Source organism: Enhydra lutris, unplaced genomic scaffold, assembly GCF_002288905.1.
Source record: "Enhydra lutris kenyoni isolate GAN:26980312 unplaced genomic scaffold, ASM228890v2 scaffoldscaffold71, whole genome shotgun sequence".
NCBI classification, from domain to species: Eukaryota; Metazoa; Chordata; class Mammalia; order Carnivora; family Mustelidae; genus Enhydra; species Enhydra lutris.
Window position 1 is genome coordinate 5336453 of NW_019154155.1, and position 13055 is coordinate 5349507.

At 35.3% G+C, this 13055-nt stretch overlaps 1 protein-coding gene across 2 annotated transcripts in view; it reads left to right on the top strand.

Annotated features, from left to right (window-relative positions):
- LOC111159909 (exportin 4) overlaps positions 1-13055 on the top strand; it is a 123416-nt gene that overhangs the window by 45667 nt on the left and 64694 nt on the right. For both annotated transcript variants that reach the window (XM_022522587.1, XM_022522588.1), the window contains exons 5-6: positions 5200-5316; positions 6056-6209. In XM_022522587.1, the coding sequence (XP_022378295.1) occupies positions 5200-5316; positions 6056-6209 (271 nt within the window). The remainder of the gene's footprint in view (positions 1-5199; positions 5317-6055; positions 6210-13055) is intronic.

Sequence of the window (13055 nt, forward strand, 5' to 3'; positions counted from 1 at the left end):
TGTCTGCCTCTCTGCCTACTTGTGATCTCTCTCTGTCAAATAAATAAATAAAATCTTAAAAAAAAAAGATTTTTTTAAAAGATTTTTTTAAAATCAGATTTTCTGATTTCTTTGTCTTTAAAAAAAAAGATCTTTTTTTTAAAAGATTTTTTTTAAATCAGATTTTCTGATTTCTTTGTCAAAACAGGAAGATCCTTGTACTAGACTCCCTAAAGAGTCCCATAGAGTATTTTAATTTAGAGTTTATTTTAGACATAGTTTTTAAAAATTTTATTATTTGGTTTTTAACTTGCTGAAAACAAAAATGATCAGTTTAAGACTACGTGTTAGTGCTAGTCAAATTGCCAGCAGCAATGAGTGATAAGACACCAACAAAGGATGCTGGAGAAAAACTGGGGCAAACATAAATCAAAAAGCATTGAGTCTGGTGTCACTTGGTCAAAGGATGTAAAGCATCATATGTTTTAGTAGATTCCAAGTATTCTCTTTATTACAACATCTTATAATAATTGCCTTAGAAATAATTCATTTGAAAAAATTTATGTGAAGGAAGTCTCATTAAAAATGTTTGTTGGCTGCATAAGATACTAACTTAATTCTCTATGATCTTGGATAAATGAGACACTACTGTGTTAACCTCATGCTGCTAATATTTGTACAAGTGATATTTTATACTGGTCTAATCACTGCTAATTTTAGTTTGACAGTCTTATACTAATCAGTTCACTTTGATCTGTTTTCATTGAAATTCACCACTTTAAATTATTTACAACAGCTTTTGTTTCTGACCCTCTTAAATATCAGAGTCCCTATCTCTGGTACAGAAATAATATCTAGCCCTGACTGTGACAAAGGGCGGAGAGGCGGCACTTGAAAGTACTGGTCATTAGAGTGAGGTTAAGAGGTAATACCCCTGGGATGACCATTGAGACCTGAAAGTCTGAAACAGGCAGACAGGAATCTTCTACATGTGTAAGAAAAGCAAAAACTCGTGATCTCTCAGAGGCAGATTTTATGCTTTTCCCCTGCTTTCCTCTTTCTTTGTCCTGAGAAGGAGTTGTCCTCTTTTTCCCATAGGATATCACATTTGGCTTGCTTCCCTAGTTATCTTCATAACAGTGCACTGCAGCTGCTGTGAAGGTAACTTGATTTTAATGAGATTAAATTGATAATCAAATACCGAAAATGAGCAATCATGTTAGGAAATGAGTCCTGGACACAATGTGATAATGTGAGCTGTGAATAGGGAAAAATAATTGTTTTGATAATGTATAGAAGTGCTTTGCCTTCTTGCACTACAATCAGTGCTTAATTATTCATTGTTCTTGAGGAATTTTTATTAATCTGGCATCTTTGAACCCTAGTGGTGTGGAATATTGCATGTTTATAATGTTAATCTCAAATCCTTACAGGGCTTCCAAATTAAGGAGCAATTAAACTGATATCTTTTAATGATGAGACTATCTTACTGAATTTTAGTTCTTTGGAAACTGGTAATTTTAGGTAGGTTAACACCAGAATATTTGGTTTCTGATAATACTTGTAACCATGCTGCATAATACATTTTTATGTATTTCTTACATCTTTTATTAGTAATTTGAAAAGAACTTACTTTAAAAAATTTTGTCTTTTTATTTCATAAGTATAAAGTGGAAAAAGGAATACAAAACAATACATACAGGTGATAGTAATGATATATAAATGATGTATGCCTATGAATGAAAAAATTAGAAAACTGAACAGATGTTCAGAGTAGTAACCTCTCTATGGTAGGATTGTGAGCAGTTTTTCTTTGTGCTTTTCTGTACTTTGTAGTTTTTCTAAGATTAAGATACAGTATTTTTATAGGAAGAAGTTAAAAACAATATTATGTTAAGAGAATTGAGTCTATAAGACTCTGTTTTGTTTTTAATTATCATTTGTTAAGAATGTAATTTTCTGGGGCGCCTGGGTGGCTCAGTGTCTGCCTTTCGCTCAGGTCATGATCCTAGGGTCCTGGGATTAAGCCCAGTGCCCTGTGTTGGGCTCCCTGCTCAGCAGGGAGTCTGCTTCTGCCTCTCCCTCTGCTCCCCTTCCCCACCCCGCTTGTGCTCTCTTTTCATGCTCGCTCTCTCTCAAAACAAACAAACGAACAAAAAAACCCAACCTTTAAAAAAAAAAAATGCACTTTCCTTTATGGGTGAAATTTACTTCAGTAACATGAAAGTTTGCTCTTTTGGAGAGATAATCTTTATTTCTGCTTATGAAGCCATCCTATCCCCCTGTGGCTCCTTGTTTATCTGGTGATGTTTGTAGTTAAAGGAGACTTTTATTTTTAAAAAATTCTCTTTGGGGCACCTGGGTGGCTCAGTTGGTTAAGCATCTGACTCCTGATCTCAGCTCAGGTCTTGGCCTCAGGGTCATGGGTTCAGGCTCCTAGTTGGGCTCCATGCTGAGCGTGGCACCTACTTTAAAAAATGATAAAAATTCCTTCCTTTTTCCAGGTAACATTAGCTTCATAAAGTCTTCAGCTTTCATTGTTTTACCTCTCTTCTTCACTCATTTTTTCATATCTTGACTTCAGACACATGCATGTACTCTTAAGAAATGTTTATTTCACATAAAAATAAAGCTTCATTGTGAGTACAGGTTGTTTCATTAATTAGAGTTGCGTTACTGAGAATTTGAATGTGGAAATCATTTTAAAAATAAGCCATTTTGTGGTGAATAGAGGTTGACATTAATAGTTTGGGAATTTATAAATTACTTGTGTATACTTTTATAGATAATAATTTAAGAATGATAAATTTGTGTTTAATGAGGGCTTCTGCGTTCATAATGTTCTATTCACTGAAGTCTTATTTAGAAAGGATGAGAGAAAAAACCAAGGTTAAAAGACATAAAATATAGGATGCTATAAAATGTTTACAGAATCAGAGGATCTTGTTGTCTTAGATTTCTGTGTGCTAACTTTTTGCTTTGAATTTTATTAATTTGAACTTAATACCTACTTTCTCTACTAAAGCCTAGGTATATTAAAAACTATGTTGATAGTTGGTCCCAGTGTTATTTAAATGTATCTGTGAGGCTTTGGTTCCTTGCATTTTAATTATTTAACCATTTTAAAAGAAACCTATTTTTTAAAATACGATTTTCTTAACTGGAAAAAAAAATGATGGGATTGTACTAGTGAGTTACCAAGAGTCTGTTAATATGTAAAATGAATTGAGTATGTAACAGACTGTTTTTTCTATGAGAGGTTTTTAGTGCTTCGTTTTTCAGACCAGGTTTCTTTCTCCATGTGCCTGGGGCAGTTAAGCTTACACAATTCTCTTGATGATTTGGGGACATTTTTATATTAAATGTATTTTAAAGTAAAATTAAAAAGAGTGAGTGTGCACGTGTGTGTTTGTGTGTGTATGTGTGTGTTTAAACCAGGCATATTAAGAGTACTTTTACCATTGTTGAAGGCAGCTTGGTCTGTACCCCCAGATTCCTGAAGGAATTTGCATGTATTCTTTATTGTTAGGGCTTCCTGGTGTGGCAAAGTCTAAGAAACTGCTTGAATGGATGGGTTGGTGGTGCCATCCATAAATAGTAGTTATACAATCATGCTTATTTTAATTGAGATTAAGAGACAAATATGAATTTAATTCTTTTTTACAGTTTTTAGAAGAAGGTTTCAGACATCTGCAAAATTAGACATGTAGTATATTGGTCATCCATGTAACCACCATTGAGCTTCAGCAAATATCACCTCATGCCATTCTTTAGGAATTTAATTTTATGTATATTTGCTCAGATTTGCCAAGATAAGCATCTGTAAGGTCAAGGTACTGACATCAGAAGCATTTCTGAACAAAGATGTTGCAGTTGGTGGGTGGGTATGACTGTGTTCAGCTGTTGTATAAGCTTGCATAAATAGTATCATCTTGACTTTAATCTTTCGGTTGTTCAGAGGTAGTGTGCATATTTCTGCTTAACCCCTGAAAACTTGCCAAAATAATTTGTATCCTCTCCATCCTTGTTACCTTGACCCTAAATAGTTTATGAGTAAAAACAGTAAGTTGATGTTAGGAGCCTGTTGGACTAGAAGAGATTATGCTGAGTGAAATAAATCAAGTAGAGAGTCAGTTATCACATGGTTTCACTTACTTGTGGAGCATAAGGAATAACACGGAAGACATTGGGAGATGGAGAGGAGAAGTGAGTGGGGGGAAATCGGAGGGGGAGACAAATCAAGAGAGACTGTGGACTCTGAGAAACAAACTGAGGGTTTTGGAGGGGAGGGAGGGTGGGGGGTTGGGTGAGCCTGGTGGTGGGTATTATGGAGAGCACGTATTGCACGGAGCACTGGGTGTCGTGCATAAACAATGAATTTTGGAACGCTGTAAAAAATTAAATTAAAAAAAAAATCACTAGAAACTTGTTTAGCGTACAAAGGAATAAAACTCTTACCAAAGAACTCTAATGTTTAGTCCAAGTCACAAAAAGAGTTTTTAGAATTTGACCATGTTGTTCTACTATAGGGGATAAATACTTTGAGAAACTTCTGAGAGACCAAAAGTTCTCAGAAGCTAGCCCTTCCAGCACCCTGGTCCACCATTGTTTCCTCCAACCAAATATTACACTTCTTGTGATGGCCTAAATTTTTGCAAAAACAAAACAAAAAAGGGAACATCTTCATTTTCAATTTAAAAAACTTCTGAGAATTACCTCGTTAATGTTTTGGATGCTGTAAAATCTGTTTTGCTTTACAAACATGAGAACATAGACTCAGACAGACCTGAATTCAGATCTCAGCTGGCCTTAATTACTTATCCTCTCCAAATCTCACTTGTTCAAATGTAAAATGGGGATATGGATTGTTGTGTGAGGTAAATGAAATAATACATTTAACTTTGGTTATCTTGAGGTGTAATTTGCTCTCTATGATTGAATAGATGTATGTCCTGAGTTAAGTCGTGGATGGATTTGTATAGCTGAAATTGGGGAAGTACTATTTATAATTACTAGGGTACTTACAAAAGAGAGCTAATTTTTACTTTGTCATAACTAGTTTTCTGACTAGTAGGTGTAAGATCGAAAGATATAATAGAAGATCTAGAGATATAATGGAAGATCTAAAGATAGAAAATGTTCTCTGAACAAATACTATATTGGAACAAAGCATTGGAAAAAAAACATGCCTTACGGTTGTTTCTTACCAAATAATTACAGCAAACTCTGGCCTGTTCTATTCTAACTGCACTATTGAGTGAATTCTCAAGTTCAAGTAAAACTAGCAACATTGGACTCAGTATGGAATTCCATGGTAACTGCAAAAGAGTTTTTCAGGTACTGGTATTTTTATGTTTTATTAGATTGTTAACATTTTACCATCTGTTCCTAATGGAGTGAGAATATTTATTTTATCTAATTGAATGGTGGCCTGTACTTGAAGATTTGTGTTGTGATTTCATAGCATTTAGTAAAGGATAAAGATAAGATAGGATAAAGATTTGGCAAACATAGTTGACAATTTTAGATTTCTTGTTTAATTCTAGTTTTTAAACAAAAAGGAAATACCACTCCAAAGATCCTTAGATTATTTATTTTGTTCTTATTGCATTTAGATGTAACTAATTCAATTGTTAGGACTTTGCTGGCCTTAAAATAGGCCTGGCAGAATGCCAATGAGGGCCATGTATTTAAAATGTTATTGCAGATGGTGTGGGCTCTTTGTCTCATATGTATTGTTTGGCTCTGAAGTAAAGTTATGTGAAGGCATTGGCTTAAATCCGAGGGCTCTGCACTAAAGCAACTGACCCATCCAGCTCTCTAGTAGTTGTCAAAGACTGAGCTTCTTTATGGAGTAGCATTTATATTATAGTAGATGCATTCAAACGGGTGTTACTTGAAAGCATACTTGTGATACAAATTATGAGCAGGCCTAAAAATGGAAAATGTTCTTAAAAAGGTAATGTTTTTCCTTGAAAATTTTAAGGTTTTTGTTTATTTCATTTTATGGTTCTTAAATGGTATACATTTTGAATAAGCTTTTGATTGAAAAATACATGTGCTTTATTTATTATAGGAAGAAGACCTTCGTCAGATCTTCATGTTAACGGTTGAAGTTCTTCAGGAGTTCAGCAGGCGGGAAAACCTCAATGCTCAGATGTCTTCGGTATTTCAGCGTTACCTTGCACTCGCCAATCAAGTCTTGAGCTGGAACTTTCTTCCTCCAAATTATATCCTTTTAACAACTGAAGAATTTATTTGTGGTACTTTTCATAGATGACTTAATTTTGGCTAAAAGCACTTCATCTCTGCAGGTTTGTAAAGCATGTTGTTGAAAAAAATGAGCTTTTTTAGAAATGGAATTAATTTTTTTTTCATTTTCCAATACACAATGCAGTGGACTACTTAGAGGTTTTTAAATTTCATTTATAACTTTGTAGAAGAGAGTCAAATAAATGGAAGCATTTAGTGGATAAGGGTGTTATTGCTAACTAAGGAATAGCAGTGTTCCTTAGGAAGGAAAAGGAAGGTGGGAAGCAAATTTTTGTCAAGAAACTGAATCATTTCCTCCATCTAACATGTGATTACATTGGATTTTTTTGGCTGACTTTCCTTAAGACTAAATTGGCATTCTCTAATTTGATCTTTATGGATGCAGATGTAAATATTAAGGTAGTGGTATGTTTATTCTGTGAAGACCTTTTTTAATGTAAAAATATTAAACTTTTATTTCTAGATAGTTATGAATAATACAAAATAAGTTTAAATGGGTTATGTTGTAGGTATGTGTGTGCTTTTTAAAAAATCAGTTATTGAAGTTGAAAAATTTGTCTTTCTGAGTTTAAGGTTTATGATTTGCTTTCTAGAACATTTGCTGCCTATTGATAGATTGAAAGCAGTAATAGCTGGTGTCTCTTCATCTTTATCATAATTGAATCAGACAAATCTAGGTTCAGTTCTTAGTTGATGTTAAGCAAATTACTTAACATCACTGAGACTTGGTTTTTCCAGATATTAAATGGGGATATGGATTGCTGAGTGAATTGAATGTAGCAATACACTTAAATCACTCAGGAGTTAGCTACTATTTATTGAGCTTTTAATAGTTTATTTAAATGAAGAAGCTCATCAGCTGTCTGTGTTATGCTCCTTTTTCTTGACCTAATATATAAGAAATTTAACTTCTACGTGTCTTTAATCAGTCTTTTCTTAGGGGCATGAGTATGGGGTTTAGGGAATCTATTAAGGAGAAAAAGACAGATGACAAGCATATAGGAAATATATATTCGGCCATACCAGAAATTTAAGATGAGACTCATCTTTATTCCAACAGAGCCAACAGTTGCTACATTCATATACTAGAAATTACCTACTCTTTTTGGCTGGTAAAATTGTGGGATTTTAAAGGGGCTGAGTGGGGTTAGGTACAACATTATCTTCTATTTTCAAGTTAATACACTTCTGTAGAAAACTAACTGAAATGCTGTATAGGGTATTGAGTCTCTGACTCAGACCTTGAGTTCTCCAGTTTTCTGTCCTCAAGGTAGACATGGTGAACTGCTCTGTGGGGCAGAGCGTACAGGGATGTTAATCACTTTCTGCTTTTATCCGTGTTCTCTAATCATCTTTCTACTCATTATTAATTTTATATCTTCAGTATATTCTTTTTGGTTGTTAAAAGGCACATATTTTCTTACGTTTGATTTTTAAAAAATTTCCCCTATGAGTGTTGCAATATAATTTTTGCTCCAGTTTTTGTTAGTAAAAAGAAAGATGTTGAAAAACTTTGAGACAGATTTAAAAAGTAGCAGGCCATATGGAGCTATCAAAACATTAATTATATATGTAGGGAAAATCAACAAAAGTTACACTGCATATATTGGAGCCAATTTTAAAATCTCTGTTTTAGGGGGAAAAGTAGTTGGCTGAAGAGTGACTGTTTTGTAAAGGGAAACAGTGCTGTGGTAGTTTGGAAACAAAGTTTGTCTAAAGATACACACATAAAATATTTTCATAAAGTATTTAGATAAAGCTTTGGAAAACTTGTCATCTGAAAATAATAAGCACAACTACAGTGTTCCCAAAGGAAATAATTCCTTGTTTAAAGAAAAGTAGGTTTTGATCTTGACCTTCAGATATTCTACTTCATGACTTACAGATAAATTCATATCTGATCAGAGATGTTTGCATAGTAGCCATTTGTTGGCCACTTGAACTCTAGTCCAGTATCCCTTCCTGTAAGTGGATTAGCTTTAAATGTAGGAGAAAGAGCATGGCAATGGAGTTAAAACTAAGCTACACTTTTAGTGCTAATTAAGGGATCAGTTTCAAGGAACCCAATTCTGATATAATTTCTAATCTTGGCAATTCCTTGGTAATCTGTTTAATCATTGGGAAGGGAACTGGATAATTATTTAGCTTTGTACCTTGAAGAGGACCTACAGATCAAATTTAACTTAGTTAATATAAAATGGTTGGCTTTTTAAAAAATGATTTATCTTTGAAGGTAGAAGAATAGCTAGTAGACCTTGTAAAGTGTGTATTTTGTATCAAATATATTCTATCATTTAGAATGGAATCATGTTAAATGAGGCTATGTAAAATTGCCAATATCAGTCTCTATTCTTAATTTTTTGTAATGTGCTTTTCTCTTCTGCGTTTTTTTATTTTGATGTAATTCTAAACATACAGAGATACTGCAAGAGTAATTCAAAGAATTGGCCATGTGTCCTAATACCAAGATTCACCAGTTGAGAACATTTTGTCCCTTTATTTTTCTTTTTATTTCTTTCTGTTTCTACATAAGCATAATTTTCTGTTGTAAGAATATACCACATTTCTATGTAATCACGGATCAGTTGATTGATAGTTGGGTTGTTTCAGCTTTTTGGTTATTATGAATAATGCTGCTGCTATGAACATTCATTATAAGTTCATGTTTGGACTTATATTTTCATTTCTCTGGGATATACCTGGGGGGTAGAATTGCTGGATCATATGGAAACTCTGTGTTTAATCTTTTTTTTTTTAAGATTTTATTTATTTATTTGACAAACAGATCACAAGTAGGCAGAGAGGCAGGCAGAAAAGAGGGGGGAAGCAGGCTCCCTGTTGAGCAGAGAGCCCGATGCGTGGCTCGATCCCAGGACCCTGAGATCATGACCTGAGCTGAAGGCAGAGGCTTAACCCACTGAGCCACCGAGGCGCCCCTCTGTTTAATCTTTTGAGGAGTTGCCAAGCTGTTTGCTAAAGTGGCTGTACAATTTCACATTCCCACCGACATTATGTGAGGTTTCCAATTTCTCCACATCCTGGTCAACACTTGTTATTTGTCTGTTCATAGCTATCCTATTTCATATGAAGTGGTATTTCATTGTGATTTTGATTTGCATTACCCTGATGGTTAATGTATTAAACATCTTTTTATGTGATTGTGGGCCATTTGTGTATCTACTTTGGAAAAAATGCCTGTTGAATTCCTTGTCTATTTTTTAATTGGTTTATTTGTATGTTTAAATTTGAATTGTAATAGTTCTTTATATATTCTGGATACAGGTCCCTTAACAGATACATGATGTTCAAATATCTCCTCCATTTCTCCAAGCTGTATTTTACTTTTTACGATATCCTTTGAAACACAAGTTTTGAATTTTGATCTCGTCCAGTTTATTTATTTTTTCTTTTATTGTTATATCTCATAGCCCAATCCAAGGTCATGAAGATTTATGCCTGTGTCTTCTTCTAAGACTGGCTTCTTACATACAGACTCTTCATATTGAAGACTTTCATCCATTTTGAATTAAGTTTTATGTATGATATGAGAAAGTGATCAGGCTTAATTCTTTTGCGTGTGGATATCCAGGTATCCCAACAGATAACTTAACATTGATTAGAAAGATAAAAGAGTCTGGGGGAGTAGGAAGTACCTGAGATATGTCATGGTGGTGAATGATTACTATATCTATTAATATGTAACTTAATTGCCCTAACATGAGTTTTTAACTTGGAATGCCAAAAGGATTGATAGGAGAAATTATTCATATGAATCTGTAAGGTTAAATATGCATGCTCAACCTCCAAATTTGTATTTACATAGATATTTGTTGATAAAGGAAATGATTGTAGACCAAAATATGTATTAGATTGCCTGGAAGGAAATTTTGTATAGTCGGCTGCTGAAGCTTTTGGAAATTTCTTACAGAGAAGTATGTAAATTTTGACTATAAAAATGTTATCTTGAAAGCCAGTTGAGGCTAACTCAGCAGTGGAGCTAGGATATTCAGAGAGGTATTAATGAAAAGAATACACTAATTGAATATTTAGATATTTATTCATATTTAAGAGTATACAGTAATTTATTTTGCAATGATCTTAAGTCAAGATTAATGTACATACATAGAGTTTCACTGAAGAAATCACAACTCTACAGCAGTGGCTCTTAGTTGGGGTGATTTTGCACACTTGGAACATTTGGCAGTGCCTGGAGATGTATTTGGTTATCACTTCTAGGAGAGTATTACTGGCACCTGGTGGGCAGAGGCCAGGGTTACTGCTAGACATCTGCAATGCACAGGACAGCTCCCACAGGAAGCAGTTATTGTGCTCAAAATGTGATCAGTAGTGATGCACACAAAAACATTTATGTGAATGTACTTAGCAGTATTATTTATAATAGGCAAAAAGTAGAGGTAGCCATCAACTGATGAATGGATAGTAGCCAAGTAGCCATCAACTGATGAATGGATACATGTGGTTTACCCACATTATAGACTACTGTTTAACAACAAAAAAGGAATGCCGATACTGATACCTGCAGCAGCATGGATACAGCTTGGAAACATCATACATCTTAAATGAAGGAAATCATTCACAAAAAACCACATGTGCAATTCCAGAGTAGGCAGACCTATGGAAACGAAGATTAGTGGTTATCTAGGGCTGGGACGGTTGGAAGGAAACAGGAAGTGATGGCATAAATGGATGGGGCTTCTTTCTGGATGATGAGAATGTTCTAAAATTATATCATGGTGATGGGGTTGCATAACTCTGAATATACTAAAAAACCATTGAATTGTATCATCAATGAGTAAATTATGTAGTATGTGAATTAAGTCTCAAGGCTTTAGAAATACCAGTCATGCCAAGGGTAGAAATCTTGCCATACAGGTTGACTGCCTACTGTCATAGAATGTTATAGAGGGAGATTAATGATAAAGATATAGTCTTGGGGGGGGCGCCTGGTTGGCTCAGTGGGTTAAGCCTCTGCCTTCGGCTTAGCTCATGGTCCCAGGGTACTGGGATCGAGCCCCGCATCGGGCTCTCTGCTCAGCAGGGAGCCTGCTTCCCCCTCTCTCTCTGCCTGCCTCTCTGCCTACTTGTGATCTCTGTCTGTCAAATAAATAAATAAAATCTTAAAAAAAAAAAGATAAAGTCTTGGGAGATACTCCTTTATGGGACCATTAAAGGGAATGAAAACTATCATTCAAAGAGAAGCAGAGTCGATCGATAGTAGAATCTTTGGGTACCACAGCAATAGTAAGAAACAGGAAGAAGCAAAAGAGATTGAGCAGGGCAGTTCAGACAAGCAGAGGGAATAGCTAGGTACAGGAGTCTGAGAAGCAAAGATAGATCAGTGTTTCAAAAAATAAAGTTTGTAGACATGCTCTGTTACTGATAAGGAAGATGTAGATTGGGTGTCAGGGCACAGATAGTCATGTGGAGATGTGTTTATTTGAGTACCAGGTGGGTGGGGTATTGCCCAAAAGCCATTTCAGTGATTGACTAGTGATTGGTAATTGAGGTAGAAAGTGTAGGTATTGGGTGCCTGGGTGGCTCAGTGGGTTAAAGCCTCTGCCTTCAGCTTAGGTTATGATCTCAGGGTCCTGGGATCGAGTCCCGCATTGGGCTCCCTGCTCATCGGGGAGCCAGCTTCCCCCTCCACTCTCTGACTGCCTCTCTGCCTACTTGTGATCTCTGTCTTTCAAGTAAATAAAGAAATAAACTCTTAAAAAAAAACGGTCAGTCTGTAAAGTCATTAATCAGTGTATGAAGTAGTTTATGTATTATCCTTCCAGGGGCATTTCTGTTTTACAAGGAACATATCTAGGAGAATCAGCAAGAAGAATTTCTGACTTCAGGCTGTTGGAAGGGAAGGTTATGTTGAGAATTGTCCCTCAGTCCTAGGTCATAATTGATTCTCCTGAATTACATGTTAACCTATACTATAATATTTTGAAAAATACTTAGTAGTTGAACTTACAAACTTGGTAGTTCTTTTATCTGTTTTCTTGCCTGCGACATCCTGTTATTACCCCATTATACATAAATGTAGTTACGTAGAACCATGATAGCCAGTAGAGCTTTTGGCTATAGGAGAAAGTTAACTTTCTCAGAAAGCAACTGCTTTTCTGATATCAGCCTGCACGTGATTAGAGAGCAAACAGGGGAAGGTCTGGGCCACTAAGTTGTTTGCTACTGTCAGAGCAAGGCTGTGCAGTTTTATTTTCTCTTTCTAACCCCACAGATTTTTCACTCACTACTTTTTATAGTTTAAAACCATGCAGGAGCAAGGGAGTAATGGAATGAGCATTAGAAAAAAGTCTCCCCAAGAGGAACCTTAACTTCTGCATTTTTAAACTTAATTTATCGTAATTGCTTAGTAATTTCAGGCCATAGGCAACTTAAAAGTTGAACCTTACATTCCAGGAGCAGTGTCCTTTGGTGCCCCTTTGGCTCAGTAAGTTACATCATTTATGTAGGTGTTTGTTGGGCAGACCTGACTTAATTATTTTAAATGCTGTATTTCTCACTAGAAAATTTCCTTTAAAATTATGTATTTATAAAGAAATATATCCATTGAGTTCTAAATTCCATGAACTAGCTGGGTTATCAGTTCAATAAATTCTTTTTTTTTTTTTTTTTAATTTTATTTATTTATTTGACAGAGAGAGATATAGAGAGGGAGCCCAAGCAAGGGGAGTGTGAGAGGGAGAAGCGGGCTTCCCGCTGAGCAGGGAGCCCGATGCGGGGCTTGATCCCAGGACCCTGGGATCATGACCTGAGCTGAAGGCAGATGC